Source organism: Sus scrofa, chromosome 1, assembly GCF_000003025.6.
Source record: "Sus scrofa isolate TJ Tabasco breed Duroc chromosome 1, Sscrofa11.1, whole genome shotgun sequence".
In the NCBI taxonomy this organism is placed as follows: Eukaryota; Metazoa; Chordata; class Mammalia; order Artiodactyla; family Suidae; genus Sus; species Sus scrofa.
In genome coordinates this window covers 4,957,539-4,979,282 of record NC_010443.5, presented here as the reverse complement: position 1 = coordinate 4,979,282, position 21,744 = coordinate 4,957,539, and the positions used below count along the sequence as shown (strand labels likewise).

Here is a 21,744-nt window from a genome sequence, read left to right as displayed (position 1 = left end):
AAATGGTGTGATGTGTTTGTTCACTGAAAGCCCCATTAGTGAGTTTATCTATCTAATTATTTTCTTCAGCAGAACAAAGGGTACATTAAGGCCAGGAAGGTCGTATATGTTGTGGTTCTGTGCCCCGCTGTGCAGCTATTCATCTACAGTGATTTAACCGAACCTCGTCTCGACGGGGGTCACCAGTGTAGACACACAGGCTTCCAAGTTCTGAGTTCATTATGAAGATGAAAGTCCTAACAAAGATAATTTGAGGAGACTATCTCCCCGTAGTTTATTGCGTTTGCTGATAAAACTTGTTAGAAATCCATGATTTCTTTTTTCATTTTTGTACCTCAAATGCAAAAAAAAAAAAAATATTTAGAACTAAAAAAGGAGTGTATCATTAATATTTATTGGAAGTGAAAAGCCATGCTAACAGCTGTCATTCTGGCCCAGTTTTAAAAGTTTTCAGCCGCATCTAAAAGCAGTAAAATTATTTCCAACAGGTTTTCATCCTTCCTGAAAGCAGCAATCAATATTTCCTTTCCAATTGAAATCATTTATTTGCCTGACTGAAAAGCATCATGAAGCTATGTAAGAAATTATATTAAGCAAAAATTAGATATTCGATGAAATAGGATAACCTGATTTTTTTCATTCTGGAGAAAGAAAGTTTTCTCAGATGTAAGGCTGGTCCAAGTAAACCCCACTTTAAAATCAAGAAGGATTTTGGAAAAGCATGTCTTTTCCAAAGGCCATCTAACTATATAGACCCTCTACGTATTTAAACTCAACCGTTCTGAATCCACATAAATACTATCTCCATGGATAAGAACTCGCCAGTTTGGAAATAATAGATAAGAATAAGAATTAGGCAGATTTGGGACACTACATTCAAGAGACAATTTATTTAGAACTGAATTTGCTTGTATGGTATCTGAAGTCTGTAAACACACAAAATACTAATTCATTCATTCATTCATCCCTTTTATAAATAATCAATTTATGTTTGATGCCAGCAAACAAAGTTTACAAGTCGTGTGATCCTATCTCAAGCGATAGTGAAATGTAGAAGAAAACTAAGTAACTTAACGCACTCCCAAGGGTCCTCGAGTGACCTGTGAGGGAGGGAGGGTTACTGGAATTCAAAAGAAAGATGATCATGGAGTCCACCTCACGGAGGACGTAAACCCCAAACTAGCCTTAAAAAAGAGGTAGGGTTGGGTTTACCAGAAAGGAGAAGGAGGCACGTTCCTATGGGGAATTTTTAAAGACATGAATGAAGAATGCGGGCCTCGGGCTGGGGAGAAATGCAGGTGTGAGTGGAGCAGGTCTCACTGGGAGGAGCAGAGTACAAGGCGGACTTCATAAAGGAGAGCAGATACAAAGGGCCCAGGTGGCCAGGGATTTGACCCATCCTATAACGCGGAACTGTTGCTTCTGAATCAGGAGAGAAAGCGATGAGGAAAAGCCATGTGCAGAGGGTAAATCAGGAAGAGGGGAGTTTGTGTTGGCTACAACCAGGGCCGGAGTCGTCGCTCTGGGGCTGGATTTACTAAGCAAACCCTCCACACACAAACGAGAGCAATCTGACCCAGGGAAAGAGGCTTCAAAGATGAGCCCAGACTTGGAGCTCACACTGCCAGTAAAGTGAGCACTTTCCTCGTGGGTGCCACTTGAAAACCCCCACACAGGCACTAGATTCCATCAAATACTATTCGAGAATTAAGACAGTTTCCTGAAGAAACACTGGAACCTTCCCCCATCTTCATGGACCATGGGAACCTTGAACTTTGGTTCATAAACTTCCCCAACATCTGTGACTTGAAGTTGGCTTTTTTTGAAGGCTATAGAAGGACCATCCAGATACCTACAGAGTCCTACTTTTTACCTGCTTACCCTCTTCCTACTGTTCCACAGTGACAGGTGTCCCCAGCACCTCAGGTGTGGGCCTGCCAGGTGTCCCTGGACAGCTCTCAGGCTGCTTTTGTCTCCTGCACATGAAGTCCTCATGGCTTCCCCATCATCTGCAATACTGTATGGCTAAGACCCTCAGCTCTAAAAAAAAGTCATCAGTGCTCATAAAGATAGGAGGGAGGGAAATGTGAGGTTAATCCTAGAATTTCCCCCTAGTCCTCCTGTAGCGCACAGCCCTGGAAAAAGTCCTTGAAATCAGTCAGCCTTGATTTTGTCTTCCTGCACATATTTCAGCAAAGGATGTCATTATTTCAAGGACCTATGCAGAAGGAAAGATGGCATAATCATCTGTATCATAAAAGTGAAGCAAAGATGAACAGTTGCCTCCCTAGGAAACATGACTTGATTGCTAGCAGTGCCTAGAATATCTGCCCCAGCATTTATTCACCTAGCCCCTCTCTCCTGATGATATTCCCTCTCTATAGGGTTGAGAGTCTTCTAGAGTTAGAAGGGCAGAGGTCCTGCTCCCGGGACCTGGCATAGGATGCTTAGACCTCTCTTTCCGGATCTTATCAGCCTCCTCATTGTTCCTCAGCAGGCAGCCCAGGATCACCGGCAGCTCGTGCCACTTTATCAAGTGACTTCCCCTTCTAAACCTCAGTGTGCCCCTCTGTGCTGACTAGTGATAGTATCTGGCTCATAGGACTATCCTCAGCTTTCAATGACATTATGCTAGTATTATTGTTGTTGTTATTATTCCACCCTGAGAGAGGCAGCAGGAAGCAGATTTAGGGCAAGGGCTGGGGCTTAGAACTCTCTGCTCCTTTTGTGTCGGGTGTTCACCGAAGGTTCACGGAATCATGTTGGCCAACAAGAAGAGAAAGACACCTTCGCTTCACAACATTGAATTCAGTTTAACCAGTGGCACCTGAAGCTGTTGTTGTATCATCCTGTAGAGGGACGAACTTGTGAAGCCACCTTCTTTTCTCAGGATAACTTCCAACTCAGAACACTCACTAATCAGAGATGAACCTAGCTTGCCTGTGTGTAGCATTGGCCAAATCACTTTCCATTGAATGTATTAAAAATCAACTCATTTATTTGGTTTTATGCTAATAAATATATATGTATATATATATATACATATATATATATACATGTATCGAAATGACAGAATGGAATAATTTTTGGTAACGTGTCAACAAATAATTTGAGTTTTTGACAGTGTTCCCTTTCTAAACTAGAACTAGCTGTATAAACATTTGTCCTTTGGGGATTTTTTAGAACTTGATTTGAAAGTTGATTTTGGTGCTATGAGATTTGTGACCTTCCTTGAAGAATTATGCAGTTGCCTTGTTACTGTCTTTTCAGTTAAGATACAACACATCCATTGAATAATGTCACTTCCAAAGCTTGCTCCGAAGTTGTGTTGTGATATTATATAATGTAATGTTAGGATGGGCAGGAAGGAGAGATCACCCAAAGTTCAGTCCCTTCTTTGTACAGGGAAGGTAGCCAGGACGCAGAGAAATTGAGTAACCTGTCCATGGTTAACCATCTAGTAAGTTAGTGAACATTGCCGCTGCTGAGGTTTGAAAAACTATATTGCCGGTGATTTGCCTTTGAACTTCACTGTTTCTTCCACTATATCACTACACTCCAATCTTTCTGTCGTTAATTTCCCGCAGAATAAATTACCTTTCTGTTGGAAATGGCAATTGTTTGGAAAACTTCATTGTCTATCTGAAGGAACATTTAAATGTTTAATTGACAATCGGTCCAAGATTTATGACATCTTTACTTTTGCAAGTGATCGGTGCCCCCATTCAAAGATGAAAACCTTTCCTCCCTTGAGCTTTCAAAACCATGATGGCTTAGGAAGCTCATGCTTTAGTCACCCAGCTTCAGCGTCAAAAGGAGAGGGAGAAAGACAGACATCCAGCTGGGAATCGAGGCCTTGCTTCAAAGCTTTTTATCTTCAGAGGAGAGAAATCTTGTGAATTTCATTAATGTCAACAAGATCTGAGGAGATTTGGAGTGTTTAAGCCCTTGGGTATCTCTAGCATGACATATGCTCTGGTTATTATAAAGTTTTGGTTGCAGAACCACTGCAACTTTGATTTACACCTGCCATGAACCAACACTCTGGAAATATCCATTGTATGGTCAGACTTAAGGCTATTGAAAACCATCACTTTCCAAGAAAATATGAAGACAGCCAAGGAAGTCGTGGTTAAGCTTGGGCCAAAGAGGAAATATCCAGAATTCTGAATAGAGTGACACATGTTATTGCTAAGGGAAGAAAAAAAGAAAAAAAGAAATGAATCTCCTCAAAGTAACATAGCAGAGCTAAACAGGAAAGTGAAAGAAGCATTTCTTTAGGATTCTAAAAGCAGATAACCTCAAAACATCTCCCTGAAAGCCTTCTTCTCTTATTCGGTGTAGAAAAATGAATTTTGTCCTAGCTTGTCTTTTCTTCCTCTGTTCTCCTCCATTCCCTCATCTCCAGAAAGAATCAGACCGGAATTCATGATTGTTTCCACTGTAACTTTCCAGACTTTATGGGAGAAAGCCTTTTTATTCCAAAAGAGGTAATGCTATTTCTTTAACACAAATTGGGTTCAAATTAATTCTAAATAAACAGATATCTTTGGCAAAATAAACGTCGACAATTTAACCTGGGTCTTGAAATTTAAAATTCCTTAAAAGACGAAATATATCTGTTTCTTTTCTCCTTTTTTTTTTTTTTTTTTTTTTTTTGTCTTTTTGCCATTTCTTGGGCCGCTCCGCGGCATATGGAGGTTCCCAGGCTAGGGGTCGAATCGGAGCTGTAGCCGCCAGCCTACGCCAGAGCCACAGCAATGCGGGATCCGAGCCGCATCTGCGACCTACACCACAGCTCACAGCAACGCTGGATCGTTAACCCACTGAGCAAGGGCAGGGACCGAACCCGCAACCTCATGGTTCCTAGTTGGATTCGTTAACCACTGCGCCACGACAGGAACTCCTCTTTCCTCCCTTAATTCAAATTAAAAAGAAAAAAAAAAAACTCACAGCAACTATTTATAAACCCATAAATACTGTTATTTTTTAAACAAAATCTTTTTAAATGATGTTTCATCTTTTTAATAAATATCTTTTGGAAAATGTGAGTTTTATCCCACTAAAACTAACCTTTCTGCTTAAATACCCATTAGTACAAATGGGGAATTACTGTTTGCGGGTCATCTCAGTCTTGTAACTGCTAAACACAAGGAGAAAATTTGTTCAGAATCATCCAACAGAAAAATCTATGACGGTTGCATGTCATCAAGAAACATAACAGTAATATTTGCAATAGATTCCACGTGCAAACCTGCCAAGACCTGAACCTGGGCCCTGGGCTCACTTTCTCTCCAGGGCAGATGACATCACGGGGAGCCAGGCAGAAGGAATGCAGCCTTAGGTGTGACTGGCACTGCTGCTGGTTACACGTCCTGACAGGAAAAACTCCTCTCAGTCGGGCTTTCAACCTTTTGAAATCTTTTAGTTCGGCATTTGTGAAACCAAAAAAAGAAGCCTTTTCTAATCCAGAAAGCAATGGATTTAGCTTCTTCCGTTGGTGTCTAATTCCACTCGGAGGTGCTTCAGGGACCAGCAGCAAAGGACCAGAGTTACTGCCGCCTGCTGAGTGCATCGGCGTCTCACCTGGGGATGCAGTGGACAGGTGGGTTCTCTGCAAGTCTCTTTATAGCGATGGATGCTGTCATGCTGAGTAAAGCTTTAGGCTGGACTTGGCCTGGATTCTCGTTCACATACTGTGTATGCAAAGTGGCCACACCCGACAACACACCAGACCCCATGCACAAATGTCCAGAGAATAAAGCAGCAGACCCAAGGAGGGTGTAGCCGAACCACGATGTGTCAGCAGCAGTTTATTCCAACGCCTGGGTTTTATGACTGTCATTTAGCCTTAGGTGCGCTGGCTTGGAGAATCGCCCTGCCTGGCTCACTGTCTGGTGCTGCCAGAGGCTGCTCTGAGTGTTGCTCCATCAGGTTCATCATCTTTTTATTTGTGTGCGAGATCGGCTAATTTCCACAGTTATTTAAAGTGCCTTTGAACACTTAAGAGGTGATACGAACCATCGCTGTCGTGAGCGTGGTGAGTTACAGCGTAGAACTGCAGCCTCCAAGAGTCAGCACTCAGTGCCGAGAAGGACTGGTAGCAGCAGCTGGACATCATGTGAGTCACTGCTTCTCGTTTGCTGATTCGCTCAGGTGGTTTCTCATTGAGTTTCCCAGGCCAGTGTTTTCTTTAGGAATGTTTGGTTCGTTGGCTCTGAAAAGCACCCAAGTCCCAAGCGATTAAAGATGACAGGTGCAGGTGGGCCCAGGGCCTTCCTTCCTTCCTGCAGACCCTCTGCCTCGCCTATGTGGGGCCTGCTTGGCCTGCCCTGCTGCTGCTTCAGCCAGAAGCTTGCAAAACTAACAGAAGTGCTTCTTTTCCCCAAATCTTCATCATGACTGCAAATTGTAGGTAGATTTTATCAATTATTTCATCCATTCATCCAGGTATGTTTGATAAACAACCTGAAGTTAGCATTTATGTGGTTTATATTTCCAGTGCCTCAAATAATGCTTTCATTTCCAATGACTTTTTTGTGTCTTACTATTCATAAAACAATATATATGCACTTAATATTTAACAGCATTTACCAAAAATCACTGGAGTGAGAAAATCCCAAATTTGAATTTAACTCTCCTTGCTCCTCCCCTGGCCATCCCATCATTTCACGGCTCTTCCTGTTCTAAGATACGGGGACCTGAGCGTCTGACTAAAACACACGGGATCCTTTCCAGTGGGCACACAAGCAGCAGGGGAGAGGCCTGCTGTGCTGGGCTCTGAGGTCAGGCTGATGGGCCCATGCTCGCCTTCATGGGGCGGGTACATGATCCACAGCGACTGCGGCCAACTGGGCTCCCCAACTAGATGATCCAAGCCCCAGAGCCTTTTCCTTCCTTGCATTGCTCTGCAGGGCCCAGTCTTGTGCTGTCCACAGAGAGAACATCGTTCTTCAGGACAGCCAAGCCGTGCCGTCGACGCCAACACCAGCACTAACTTGGGAAGACCTTGCTCTGGCCACCAAAATGGTCCTTTTTTTTCTGCTTTGCTTTATTTTTTTCTTTTTCCTGTTCTAGCAGTAACTAAAGAAGGAAAAATAATAAAGCTTCCACACAGTCTAGAAATTGCAAAAATGCTAAGAGAATATTTCATCAAAATCCTACATGGTGTGTGTCTGCTGTTGGGCAGCATCCATTGCATTGCAGATACCCACCCGTGAAATGGAAACGCATCTGATGCAGCCTACCTTTGCGGTGGCCCTCGTGGCGAGGTGTCCAGATGGCCACTTTACAATCGTGAGCCGAGTTCATTCCCTGAGAGGATGCCATTGACAGACGCCAGCCTGGGACCCAGACACGTCCCAGTTCTGACCAAAACGGCTCCTCGAGAGGGGAGGCATCCAGGTGAGGCTGTTTAAAGGGCGGTGGGTGGAAAGGAGGAGGCACACACTTGAACAGGCTGCTGCGGCATCAAAAGCAACTTCCACATTCAGAACACTAAATGTACGGAAAACAACTCCTAACCGAGAACGACTTTCAAGCAGAAGCTGCTTACCTCCTGCACACAGGCTCTCTAAGAGGAATAAAATCCCTTCTCTAGTCTATTTGCATATTAACCCTTCAGAAATGCAAAGTCTGCCTACACCGTTGTTACCGTACTATTTGGTTATAAATAAAACATACCCTCTCCATCGTCAATGTATCTTTCCAGCTGCTGGACATAAAAGAGACTCCTAGCTTTCCGAATCGAAATGCCATCTTCCTAATCAATTGACAATTGTACATAACCATCTGTTTGGGGTTTTTTTTAAGTCCTTTTCTCACAAGCGTATTTTCCAAAAGTGTTGTATGTATTTCAAAGGGTGACTCGAGCTAATCACCTCCAGCTCAGATTCTCCACAAAAATGACAAAATAGCAGCTTTGAAATGGAGACCACATGGCTTGCCTGCCACTCCACTTGGCTTGACATTGAACTGTGCCAGGTCATCACGGCAGCACCCAAAGTAACGGATGTGCTCCTCTGTTGGCCTTTGTTTCCTACCCCAGTGCTACACATTCCGCCACCACGAAATATTCCAACTCCAACTCCCTTCTTGAATAAGCACCTTTTATTCTGTTCTGTGCTTCTTATCATCTGGTTTATACACTGTTGAGACACAAAAAAAGCCGCATAGTCCACTTACTCCTACAGTTAAATATTTTTTAAAAAGTAAGAATAGGTTATTATTGAAATAAAGTGTTGCTTGTCAGTATAGCATTCTGGAAGGCAGTGGGAAAAACAGGGTGTGTTAAGCTTTCCATTGTGTGCAGACTTTCCAACCCCCCCTGCCTCCATCAGGAAAATATGTCTGTCCTGTGGTCTATTCAGTTCTTGACCTTTGGACTAATATGCCAACAAAAGGCGCCATTTATTCATGATGACTTTATGTATCTTTGTCCATAAGGAACTGGATCAAGGCTGTCACAGCTCGGCACCATCACCCATCACATTTTCCATGTGTCCCGAGGAGTTTGTCCATGGCCTTAGCGGCCCATGCAAACATAGGTGCTGCCACCTCCCCCCTAAGTCCACCTCTTCCATGACCAGGAGGAGTTTATCAGGAATGTCCTCTGGGGCAAGAAGCCTACAATGACCAGCCAAACCCCCTCACCGGACTGTTTTTGATGCTCTGATCAGGATCCTGAAAAGCTGCGGCTGCTCCCGACACCTGCCGTGGTTATGGGCCTCCCTTATCACCCCCGCCCTCTGCACCTGTCACTGCTTCCCCTTCTTTGGACTGTGCTGCTTCCGCACATCCCTCCAGTGGACTTTCTTCCTTAACATTTTTCACCCGTGGCCCACATCACAGCCCCCCCCCACCTCACGTGCGCGCACACAGAGAAACACAGACACACACACAGAAGTTTCCTTTTCTTTCAATTGAACCCAAGACCCTCTCTGTTGGAAAGCCCTCCACATGAATTGATACTTCGTTTTCCTCCCTGGTGGGCAACCCTCACTGCAATGACTCTCTTCTCAGACCACCTTGAAAATCTTCAAAACAGAAGGGAGGAAAAAAAAACCTATTTAAGTGTGCATTTGTCTATGTTTTGCTTTTCAAAATTTCACCTTTGGCTCAAAAACAGGAGGGCAAGAGCCCTTTGGTTCCAACCTCTTGTCTCCTGTTTGTTCTGTACAACTATCGTATGCGAATAGTTTGGGTGATCTGTTACTCTGGAAATCAAGACTTAGCTTAAATCTAGCATGCCCCATCACAGCAGAAAGCGTCCTTCTTCCACCACGAGGAAGGAAAAAAGACCACCTAATTGCAATGGCTTTGCCAACCATTTTAAGTTCATTTGTTATGAAAAATTGATATGCGCTGTAGCTGTGTGACTCACGATGTTTCTCTTTTGGAAAATGAGTAATATTCCTGCTGCCTTCACACCCCACCACCACCATCAAAAGAAGCTAATCAGGAGAGCCAGGTATTTTCTCTATGGAAGACTGTGATATTTCTCTAATAAATTTCTGGGAAAATCAAGCAAAAGAACTGCTTATCTCTGCTATGTGGGATTGTAATTGTTACCTTTATTACTGGTCTGAATCGTTACTCCATCTCTTTGAAAATGTTCAGAATAACTGGAGAGAAAAGGTTTGAAATGCCATTTTTTCCCCTCTATTATTTTCACACTCAAGCAAGATAAGCATTTGGGAGCTACATTTGAAATCTGCATAAAACAACTACTTTAATCGGGTAAAGTGCACATTTTCCAGTTGCAGCTGCTTGCCCCGTAGCACCCCACTGCCTGAGCTCTCCTCCTCACCCTCCTGGGCCTCTCAGCCCACCTTTCATCACAGAGAAGGTGAAGTAACAGGTAACGTCAGCAGGGGCACAAAGATGACTCGCTCGCTGGGTATTGAGGGAAATGCAACCTACCTGCATGTAATGACTATTATTAGAGAAAAATAGGGGAATTTTTATACTCTGGATTGAAGCAAAGGGGCTCCCATTTTTGTCAGACACCCCCCACACTTGGGGAGCCTCCCAGGTGTGATGCAGTCAGATACTTCTTGTCCCAACAGTTTGCAACTGTGCTGTGTGGAATGAAGCACTTTGAACTCAGGCTCCCCACCCCAGGCTGTTGAAGGCCAGCCCTAAGAACCCCCTTCTCTCAGAGTCTGAGAGGCAGCTGGATGGTCACTCCAAGGCTCTGGGAGGCAGGGGGGCCTTGGTTGGGTCCTCCAGGTGCCTCCCTGGGCTGACCACCTGCCTGGACTTAAGACTCCTAAACTAGCAGTGGCACAGTGCACAGTGTGAAACAGTAACTGATGATTGTCATCTGAGATTTCCAGGATGGATCAAGCAGCTACAGCAGGAAAGGCAGTTTCCTCCTCCCCCGCCTGCATCCAGAATGATGGAGACACTATCAGAGAGCCAAACACCTGGATCAGTGATACTGAGAGGAGAGCTCACTCCTTGCAGAAAAGTAGCAAGGACGTGGGATTGGGCCAAGCCTCTTGCTCTAAAGCAAATCCCCTTAAAATCATATAAGTCCAACCCCTAACCCAACCATGGGCAATTCCTTCTCAATATGCTCTGTTGGGATTTTGAAGAACTCAAGGTCCAACAGAATGCTCTTAATGCAATTGCCAGGTATAAGAAAGAGATTCCTTGACTTGTGTGTAACCATGATCACCTCACTTTCATTATGGAGTTCTCATCAACTCCAATCTGGGATTTCATATTTTTTTGCATTTGTCACCATTCCTAAAACTCAACAGGGCCATGTGAAAATGTTAAATGCTTGCAACTCCTGACAAGCATTCAGAGAACAACGCATAGACTACTGTATAGGACTTTTTGGGAAACTGTGGTGAAATAACGGGCCTCTTTGTGTGTTTGCATGAACCAGTAAACTCTGGAGATGGCATTGACTACAGCCAGCAGAAGAGAGAGAACATCGGTGACCTGATCCAAGAGACACTAGAGGCCTTCGAGCGCTACGGAGGAGAAGATGCCTTCATCAATATCAAGTACATGGTCCCTACCTACGAGTCCTGCTTGCTGAACTAGTGGTGGGGACAGCCGGGATTAGAGGAAGGCTTCTCTTAGCGTTCCGGTCATCTTTCTCTGCTGCTGTTAGCATCTCATTATCTGTGACTTCTACAGCTTACTTTTCTACAGCTGCTAAAATAGTGGCTCATGGGCCATTGGACTGTTAGCCCTATTGAGAGCAAGGCTTTCCAATACATAAATAGTGCCTGTTTCTTAGATTACAATAGTGTACTGTGCTTATTTGTTCTAGGAGAAGAATTGCTTCTTTATACAGCTCGGAAAGAGGCAGGAGTCCGAGTTAAACCTTCAGTTGTATAGACAATACAACTATAATTTTCATACGCAATTCAGCAATTGTGTCTGCCTGCCCCGAGGGTGATGTCAGAGGTTGTAAGGGAAGGGTTTGTGCTGACTGCGTAATAGGTGTTTGTCATGGACGAGAAACGCTCCCCAGCAGCTGTGCAGAGCAGTGGGCTTTGACATTCAATATGACTATTGAATCTATATTCCAATTACAGGAGGACAGTTTTGCAGCCCATTATGAACCTCAGCTATAAACGTAATAGATGCTTCTAGCCCGCTAGTGATCTGGGCTTGTAGGGGCTTTCCAGTTTAAAAACTCACCAGAGGTGGGGGCGGAGAAGGCGAGTGTGATATGCAACACAGCAAACATGATGTTTTTAAAAAACTAGTTTGCATCCTTGTCCCTCTATATTATGACAGACTGCATCTCAGGACCCCGTGTTATTGACAAAACGCTATCCAACCGTTTGTTTAGGGCTTTTAATCATTTTTGAAAATGACTCGTATGCATCTTAATGATTGCCCCTTGAAATGAATCAAATCCTTTTCCTTGGCAATTCTCCTTTCTTTTACCCCCTCCCATCGGATGGGATGGATGGATGAGTTATAACTCCTTTCTGTGGGTCTGAAGGCACTGTTTTGGAATTTTATTGAGACTGGAAAAAAACAAGGCAAAAGACATGCACTTTTACATTCAACTGAAAAAGACAAAAGGCGCCCAAAGAGAAGAGCAGGTCTAAGGAAGCAGCCTTGACCAGGGCCCTTCAGGCGTGCCAGGCAGTGAGCTTGGGGCATTTGAAACTCAGCCCAGAACTCTCCAGAACAATGGACCACTGACTCTGCACACCTGAGAACTACCCAGAAGTGCATAGCCTGAAGTGGCTCACTCTGCAGCAAAGTGCAGCTTCTGCACAAAAGTGAAGAAATGAAATGTGTTCCCCCAGGCACCTGGCCTTGGCCTCGAGATTGTCATCACTAATTATTTAAGACACAAGTTTCCAAAGGCAAACACCGAATCTGAAAACTGCTTCATTATTCATCTTCCTTGATGACAGGCTCAGCATATGAAAGCTAGTCACTGCCGCCTCGTTTCTGTAAGCATTTTTTAGGATAAACGGAGATTCGGCAGAACCAGGTAACACAGATTGGCTTTCATGTTTAATACTTTGAAAAGACAGAGCTAGCAGCAGACATGGGCAGGTTAAGATGGGTTTTTCTCCAAACTCTGATGTTCAGTTGTATCCCTCAGCGGCCGTCCAGGCATCGGCCGTATGTTCAATGTGACCCCAAAGTCCATGAAAGACGCTGGCTGCTGGTGCATTGGAATCTTCATACCAGAATTTCCTGCACGGCTCTGTCAGGACTCAGAAGCGAGCCTGGCCTCTCAGTCTCTGTCCTGCTTGTGAAAACTGGCTGGTGTAGAAGCAAAAAACCTGCCACTGATACAAGAGTCCTAACTCTGGTGTAGAATTAAAACTTCGGGGTGCCTTCCCCAGCTCTGTCATCCATTAGCTGTGCTGCCTTGGGCAATGTATGTAACCTCTCTGAGCCTCAGATTTCCTCAGCTATAAAGTGGAGATTACACCTACCTGCAGGGAATACTGCAAGGACCAGCAGTGACTTTTATGACGTGCCTGGTACAGTTTCTTACAGCTGTTGGCCTTTTATTTCAAAGAAGCCACATTTGACCAATGACTAATTTCTACCCTAGCCAAGTAATATATCTTTGGAAAATCCTCGGACGATGTGGTGCTGCCTACAAAGCAGGAGTGAGTTCTTGGTCACAAGAAACTAATTGTGCGGAAAACCAAAATGACTATATAGACAGCACGCTGTTCTCTGGAGAGTTTTTGGAAATGTGTTGTTTATTAGCATGGAAATAGGAATGGCTGCTTTTGCTCACTGTCACCTCTATCCCAACTTCAACCAAAGGAGATGGCTTTCCTGCTCCTAGGGACACACGGGAACAGGGAACGTCACCTGGGGGCAGGCAGGTGGGCAGAGGCAGAGGGGCGGAGAGCACCAGCTCCCTGGGCCGTGTCCCCCACCAACGTGATCGGCCAGGCAGCGAGAGGATGCCGGCCTCACAGACGGTGGGAGCTGGTGGCCGAGCCCAGCCCAGAGCTCGAGAAACCCCCTGAGCCAGTGTCCTCCGTGGGGGAGTCGTCCCCAGGCTGAAAAACAAAGGGACCCTGGAAAGAGCCAGTCCGGAAAAGGAAGTTAAACACAGCTGAAGAACACACGTTCCTGGATGACGAGACGGAGGAGGCCTGTAACGAGAACTTGAGAGAGTGTGCAAACACCTAAATGACCGAAAGGCCAGAAGCAGAAAGCCCCCTTCTGGAAGGGTGAGTGAGTCTATTTGCGAAGACAAACGCTGCCTTGAACCCCAGGCCTCCTGAGGATGCAGAAGCCTGCGAGCTGGAAGAGGAAGTGAACGTGAAATGTATTTGGTAGGGGGCCTCTTGGAAGAAGCTGGTCCACAGGCCTGCCGCTGCCTGGCAGGGGGAAGTTGCATGGAGAGGCTGGCAGGATAGTCAGGCTGCCACCAAACAGCTCTCTCCCTGCTCAATTTACTGTCTGGCCCACCGGAAGTAAGCGCGAGTTAAAGCATGGCGAAATGGGAGCATTCCATTGGAGGGTAGAGGGCAGGGTGGCTAAGACCCGCCCTCACAGCAGGCTCTGAGGGCACCACCCCAGGGCCAAGCTGCAGGGCCTGGAGTCCAGCAGCCTCTCACAAATCCCTGGGATATAGCTGAGAGCTGCCGTACAGATTAGCAAGTAAATGCACAGCAGTAACAAACCCGGCTAGTATCATGAGAACACAGGGTCAATCTCTGGCCTTGCCTCAGTGGGTTAAGGATCCAGCATTGCCAAAAGTTGTGGCATAGGTTGCAGATGCGGCTCGGATCTGGTGTTGCTGTGGCTGTGGTGTAGGCTGGCAGCTCTAGCTTCGATTCAACCCCTAGCCTGGGAACTTCCATTTGTCTCTTGAGGGTGTGGCCTTAAAAGGACAAAAAAAAGGGGCAGAGATGTGAGCAAATGCTCTAAAGCTTAGAAAATACCCAGCAGATAGATACAGAGGAAATATTATTGGGTTCCAGCTACAAAGAAGAGCTAAATATTGTATCATCATAGCTTAGAACATGTGATTGCTTACTTGATTTGAACTAATAAAGCTACTATGCCAACAAACAAGAAAATGTGACTTTGGAATTGTAAGTAGTAAGACAGTAAATAAATTGAATTGCATTTAAAAAAAAAAAAGAGGTTTCCCTGTTCTCAATTTAACCAAGGAAGTGAAAGACTTGTATAGTCAAAACTCCAAGACAGTAATAAAAGAAATTGAGGAAGACACAAATGTTTGGAAAGGTATTTATTTCATGTTCATGGATTGGAAGAATCAATATTGTTAACATGTTCACACTGCCCAGAGCAACCCACAGATCCCTATCAAAATTCTAATGGCATTTTTCATAGAAATAGAACAAATAATGCTTAAATTTGTATAGAACCACAAAAGATTCCAAGAAGTCAAAGAAATCTTGAGAATGAAGAATAAACTGGATGTATCATGTTCCTTGATTTCAAACCATATTACAAAGCTATAGTAATTAAAATAGTATGCCATTGGCATAAAAAACCAACAATAGATCAATGGAAGAGAATAGAGAGCCCAGAAACAAACCCACCTGTACATATAAGGAAACCCACACGTAGATATATAATCCATCCATAAGAAAAGAATGAAATCCTGCCAGTTGTGACAACAAGGGTGGACCTCAAAGACATGATGCTTAGGGAAATAAGACAGAGAAAGGCAAATACTGCATGATCTCTCTTACATGTGGAATCTAAAACAAACAAGGGAATTCCCATTATGGCTCAGTGGAATTGAATCCGACCAGTATCCTTGAGGACACAGGTTCGATCACTGGCCTCGCTCAGTGGGTTAAGGATCCGGCATTGCCGTGAGCTGTGGTGTAGATCACAGATGCAGCTCAGATTCTGCATTGCTGTGGCTGTGGTGTAGGCCTGCAACTATAGCTTCAATTCAACCCCTAGCCTAGGAACTTCCACATGCAGAGAGTGCAGCCCTAAAAAGACAAAAAATAAAACAAACACGCTCACAGACATAAAAAGCTAGAGGCAGAAGGTGGCATTGGGAGACATGGGTGAAGGGAGTCAAAAGGTAAAAAGAAAAACAAAAAGATTAACTATCTCTACTGTCACCACACTGCTACCCCGCCACACTACCGCCCTGCCGCCACCACCCCCACTGAGGCTTCTATGGCTGGTTTAATATCTCCAATAAAAAGTTAAGAGATTAAAAAAAAAAAAAGACTGCATTGTTTTACTGGTATGAAGATAGGAATGGCCTGCTTTTTTCTATCCTCTCTACCCCGGGCTTGTCCTCTCCTTTTCCCAAATAATTTCCAATTAACTGAAAGAGAAGACAAGTGTTGCCAGGTTTCAGAACTCTGAGGGAGACGGCGGCTTCTTTCTCCAGCTCCATTTTTACACTGAAACGCCCTTTCTTTTTATGTATGTATTTATTTTGTCTTTTGGGGGCCTCACGCTTGGCATATGGAGGTTCCCAGGCTAGGGGTCCCATCGGAGCTGTAGCCACCAGCGTAGGCCACAGCCACAGCCATGCCGGATCCGAGCCGCGTCTGCCACCTACACCACAGCTCATGACGACGCCAGATCCTGAACCCACTGATCAAGGTCAAGGATGGAACCCACATCCTCGTGGATGCTAGTCAGGTTCATTACCACTGAACCACGCAGGATGGAACCTCCGAACCTCTCTAAGTTGTCCAATGGGACGCAACGGTGACAGGGAGGAAACAGACACTGGAGTAAGAGGCAAGGGTTTGTGTGTGTCTGTCTGTCTGTTCGGGACTGTGTTCACTTTACTTGAGGACACCACCCAGGGGGCCAGCTCCCCCAGGGAAGCAGTCGGTAAGGCCCCAGACGTGAGGCTGATACAGAGGGTCTGGGAGGGGGGCACTGAGCCTGGAGCAGAGGGGGTGCCAAGGAGGCCCTGGTTCCAGCCATGGTTAACGAGACCCCCGTGGTCTCTGGCCCATCACAGGCCATAGGCGTAGGTCTTGACCGTCACGCTGGACCTGGTGACAAAGAGACCAGGATTTCGTAAGCCCCCCTGCTCTCCTAGGAGTCACCTCCACGGGCAGTCCCTCATCCTCGAGAGTGGCTGCTCTCGCCCGCAGACTGGAAGAAGAGCACAATTTTCTCTGGAAACAGCAGACAGAAATACAGAATTCACAGTTCTGTGAAACGGTTGTGTGCATGGGGAATATGATTTTCCAGCGTGAAGCTTCCTTACACAAACAAGCCCTAAGTCCTCTGTGGTTTACTTACGCACAAGCTAGAAACTTGAGACGTTTCAGAGCAGGTTGTGGGGCCTCTCAGAACACTGTCATTTGGAGAGGCTGCAAAGTGATTCTAAGTCTGTCTCAGTACCCACTGCTTCTCTTACTTCTTTTGGCTGTTTTGAGATGCTGGTCACTAATTCTTCGTTAGAGCAGAGGCTGGGAAGCTCAAAAATGGATTTTAAAGAAGTTATATACCTGGGAAAATATTCCATGAGCATTTTTGTAATTACAAATTTTTACTCTCAGATGGGGTTTTACATGGAGTCAGAAAACTTCAAATGTTTGTTTGTTTGTTTTTGCCACACCCATGGCATGTGGAAGTTCCCTGGGCCAGGGATCTAACCCAAGCCACAGCAGTGACAACACTGGATCCTTAACCTGCTGAGCCAACAGGGACTTCCAGCCTCAAATGCTTTTTAAATGGTTCAACCCATAAAGTTTCCTTTTTCTAGAATGTACCAATGAACCAAAGTTTTTCCAAAATGGGACATTTTCAGATCTAAACTAAAAATGACCAGGCTTCCAGACATGTCAAGACAATTCGTGTCCATGATTTAAATATTCAGAGCCCAGAAGACGCTCCCCCCCCACCCAGCCTGCAGGTCAGCAATGCCCCACCTGGCAGAGCGCCCAGGCCCTGACAGGTCCCCAAGCTCCACCTCCCCCACTCAGGGTCCCTCTGGGCCCTGCCGGGAGACTCACAAAACAGCATCCTTCTTTACAAGCCCCAGAAAGGAGGCCTCTCCCGAGCTCCGCCAACCTCATTTCTTTGAAAAGAAGATATTAGAAGTGAGTTAAACATTCTGGTTACCCTGTGCACTTGGACGCAGCATTTCTTTGCTCCAACACTGAGTGGAGAGGGAAAGGCCATTTTGAAAATAGCACTGCCACCGCTGTCCTGGGATTATTTGTAATCATGACATTTTAATGCAAAAGAAGCCCTAAGTATCCTCTCGGGCTTGGCAGTGGGAATAAATATAATAGTACTCGGCTTCATCAAGGACACTTTCCAGCAGGAGAATACATATTGGTGTTGAATCTGATTCTAAAAATATCTGGAATCGCCTTTGTCTCTTCTGCAGCCTTCAAAGCATGAGTGCGAACAAGCCCGGTGTGGATACGAAACCCAAGTCGGCTTAGTTTCTGGGAAACCCTAACTAGCAGTGGTTTGCACTAACCTGACGATGGTGTAACGGGGAACATGGGGGCGCCGTGGAGCCCCTAAGGCACCCGGCGTGGTCTCCTGGGGCGGCGACGAGCCCATTCCTTGTGCTCACAACGCCGCCCAAGTTCAGATCTCACCGCTGGTGTAGACGGCCTCTTCCTCCGGGTTCCTTGGTGATGAACCAGTTCTCCCGTCCCTGGTTACTGATGGAGCCTGACTTGAGGTGGAAAAGGCTCTTTGCAGGTTGGTTCATTCGCATTTCTCTGTTTCAGGAGTTCATTTTCATTTTCCCCGGTGGGAATATTTTTAAGGTTCTTGGCTAACGTTACTCACGTTTCCTTTGCCAAACTTCTGTAAGTTTCAATCTGGGTGAAAGGATTTGTTCTCTTCCTGGGCTTGATAAGTTTAAAAATGTATGACTTCGGTTTCTTTTTTTATTTAGAAACTATTGAGAAATAACCCCTGGTCTCGCCTTCAGAGGCTGATGGGAGCACCACACCCTCCTCTCAGATTCGCGCGTGTGCCCGCAGTGTTTCTCTGGGAATTTCAGGGCCACTGCAGGTATTCTCACCCTGACCTGTGCACCAGTGGACACCAGCTTAGGCCCTTGGGTTCAAAGGAAAACCCAATTTCACCCACTAAGAACTGGCTGCGCCCCCATGAAGAGAAGAAGAGAGTGTGCTGCAGGCCTGCCTGGGATGCTCCAAAAAGGAGTTCCCTGGTGGCTCAGTGGGTTAAGGATCCAGTGTTGTCACAGCTGTGGCTCAGGTTTGATCCCTGGCCTGGGAACTTCCGCATGTCACAGGTGTGGCCAAAAAGTAAATTAAATTAAGTTAAATTAAAAGGGGGGGAGGCTTGTTGATGCCCAGATGCTACTCCTTGTCACCTCTTGTGCTGGTCCTTCATTGCTTCCTGACCTCCCAGTGTCCCGGGACCCTGGGCTCAGGCCTCAGTCTCCTCCCATCCCACGGCTTCAGATGCTGTCTGTGCACCCCGAGTCTCCAGTTTCATCTCCACTTCCCTCCATTCCCCCAGAACAGTCCACTTGGATGTCTCAGAGCTTCTGAAACCAAATGTGTGAAACCAAACCCCCATTCCCGCCACTCTCCAGGTGTCTCCCCGACCCCCAGGAGCTCCAGCTCAGTCAACAGGAATCACTTCCCTTAGTTGGCTGGAAACCCAGACTCAGTCCTGACGCTTCCTCTCAGCTCCCCATCCAACCCTTACAGATCCTGTCTGCAGAGCCATCCAAAGAGCCCTGGAGCCCGATGGTGTCCCCAGTCCTTCCTCTGCTCCAGTCCATGCGCCATCCTGCCTGGCTAACCACCTGCCCACAGGGACAAGCTGCAGGGGAGGCAGTGCCCTTCAGGCGCAAATGCCATCAGCTCACCCAGCGACTGCCACCCCTGCACCATCGCCCCACCCCACCCCCACCCCCGGAGGTGAACTCCAGTCTCTGGGGCTTCCGGCTACTCCCCTGCTCTCCGACTCTCTCCCCTTCCTTCTTGTTAGCCATACAGACCCCAAATCTGTCTCACAAATAAGCCGAGAACATCTTGGCCCCAGAGCCTGGCCCCACGGTTCCCCAGCCCCACGCAGCTTCCCAGGCTCCCAGGGCCTGCTCGCTGGCCTCTCCATGGCAGGTGGGCTCCCTGGGAAAAGGGCTCTGATTCTGTCCCCGCCGCCTCCCCTTCGCCGCGAGGCCTGCCCGGCGCAGAGGCGCCCCCGGAGAAGGGGCCCTGAGTCAGTGAGGGGACGGCCCTGTGACACCAGGTCCTCGGCTGCCAGGCCAGGGAGTCCGAGCGGCGGGGCCGGCCCTCGGCCCCACCAGGCAGGCGGAGGCCACCCAGCTTCCCCGGGTCCCCTGTACCGCTGTCCTGAGACCAGGAGAGCTCTCCGTCCAACGTAAGCTTCGCTGGAGATGCTCAGACTTTGGAGGATAGAGAAAGGCTTTGCCATTGCGGGGAGAGGCCTTCGTTGTTTCGTTTGAACCAAATCAGAGGGAAGTATTTTAAATGGCCTCCAAAGCTCCCGGAACCCAGGTCCCATCTGCTCTTCAAGGACAGAACAACGACCTCCGTGTGGGCTGGGAGGCAGCGCCACCCTGGCACTGGGCGGCCCCGCGGGCTCCCCGACTCCGCCCGCGGTCTCTCGCTGGGTCCCCCGGGGGTCCATGCAGGTCACTTCCACACACTTCCTCCCTGGTCATACGGGCGTCCCCTGTAAGGGAGTCTTAGTGTAAACTGACCTCGTTGTCCATTTATTTATTTATTTGCTTTTTAAGTGCTGCTTCCACGACGCATCCAGGTTCCCAGGCTAGGGGTCTAATCAGAGAAGTGGCTGTCCGCCTACACCACAGCCACAGCAATGCCAGATCCTTAACCCACTGAGCAAGGCCAGGGATCGAACCCGTGTCCTCATGGATGCTAGTCAAATTCGTTTCCACTGTGCCACAACAGGAACTCCCAGTTGTCCATTTAAATCCACGTTCTCTAGGCGGCTGAACGGAAGCAGCCCAAGTGCCCCAACCCCACTGCCACCCGGAGTTACCCCCACACCCTGGCACAGTGGTTCTCAAAGTGGGGTCCCTGGCCCAACAACAGCAGCATCACCTGGGTGCTTGGGAGGAACGCACCGGCCCCTGCCCAGACCTGCTGAATCCACACTCCAGGGTGGGGTCCAGCGTCTGTGTTTGAGCAGGTCCTCCAGAGCACCTGGAGTCGGGCAACCCCTGGTCCAAACCAAGGTTGATTCCTGCCCTTCCGAGGGCTAAGCTGAAAGTCTGTGGGCCATGAACGGGTCTCCATGGAGCCCGCTTTCAAGCCCGGCCACTCTTGCTATTTTCCATGGAGCACTAGGACTCTTCAGGGAAATTAACTGAATATAGCCTTTAAGAATAATAGGGAAGCTTCAATGTCCCTAGTCAGGAAGGTAACTAAATTGCCCTCAGTCTAGAGACTGAGCAATTAGTGTACCTTCCAAAAATATGGTTTAAATCAATCGGTAAAAAGCTGGTAGTAAAAATCTACCATTTTTGCTTCAAGTATTATCAGGAAAAAAATATATAAAAGCTTAAAATCTCACTGTTCAAAAAAGCGTTTCCAAATATTCCATGTGTTGTCATCTTTATACTTGAAACTTTTTTTAAAAAAATGGAATAATTTATATTAATACAGAAGGGGAACTTTCTAATGAATGTCTCAAAGTTCAAAACATTGGCATCAGCTGTTCTACGACAGCTCCCATATAATTTCGCTTACCAGACACCTTTCCTGAAGGAGGATATCTGAATTAACATTTTCTCCATTGCCCCAGGTTCAAGTCTCCGTGGGTGAGTGACAGCAACCTACAGCTAAAACTATGTCCCCACACAGCACGGCCCATGTGTGTCACTTGATTCAATTCAATGCATAATGGGAGCATTCTGGAACCAGAGCTTTAAATGGCCTTTTTGTCTCCTCCCTCATACAGCTGGGGCAGTGAACATGACATTAAAATGCAGCAAGAAAAATGTCCCATAAAGAACTTGATTGACAAAAAGGTAAATTTTTAATAACCCTGCAGGAGGCTCCATTCAAGAGGGGGACATACGTCACAGGAGTAGGATTTTTACAGCCCTCATAGGAATTCTCCATATTAAAGGAATGTTTTCAGTTTAGAGGGAACCCAACTGCAAAACATTCCTGAACTGTGACAATCTATGCCTTAAATCGAATGTACTTGCTGGATCTTTGTGCACTGAGCGGGGAATAAACTGCGCCCTGCTTCAGTGATTTTCCCTGGTGTTCAGAGCTCGGCAAAAATGACCCAAACAACGAAATTGATTAAAATGCTTTA

General features: G+C 46.6%; 1 protein-coding gene across 1 annotated transcript in view; it reads left to right on the top strand.

Moving 5' to 3' along the window:
- The window catches only part of PACRG (parkin coregulated), a 500,573-nt gene extending 485,976 nt beyond the window's left edge, over nt 1-14,597 (top strand). The window contains exon 5 of the mRNA XM_021071855.1: nt 10,898-14,597. Within this exon, the coding sequence (XP_020927514.1) occupies nt 10,898-11,058 (161 nt within the window). The 3' untranslated portion in view covers nt 11,059-14,597. The remainder of the gene's footprint in view (nt 1-10,897) is intronic.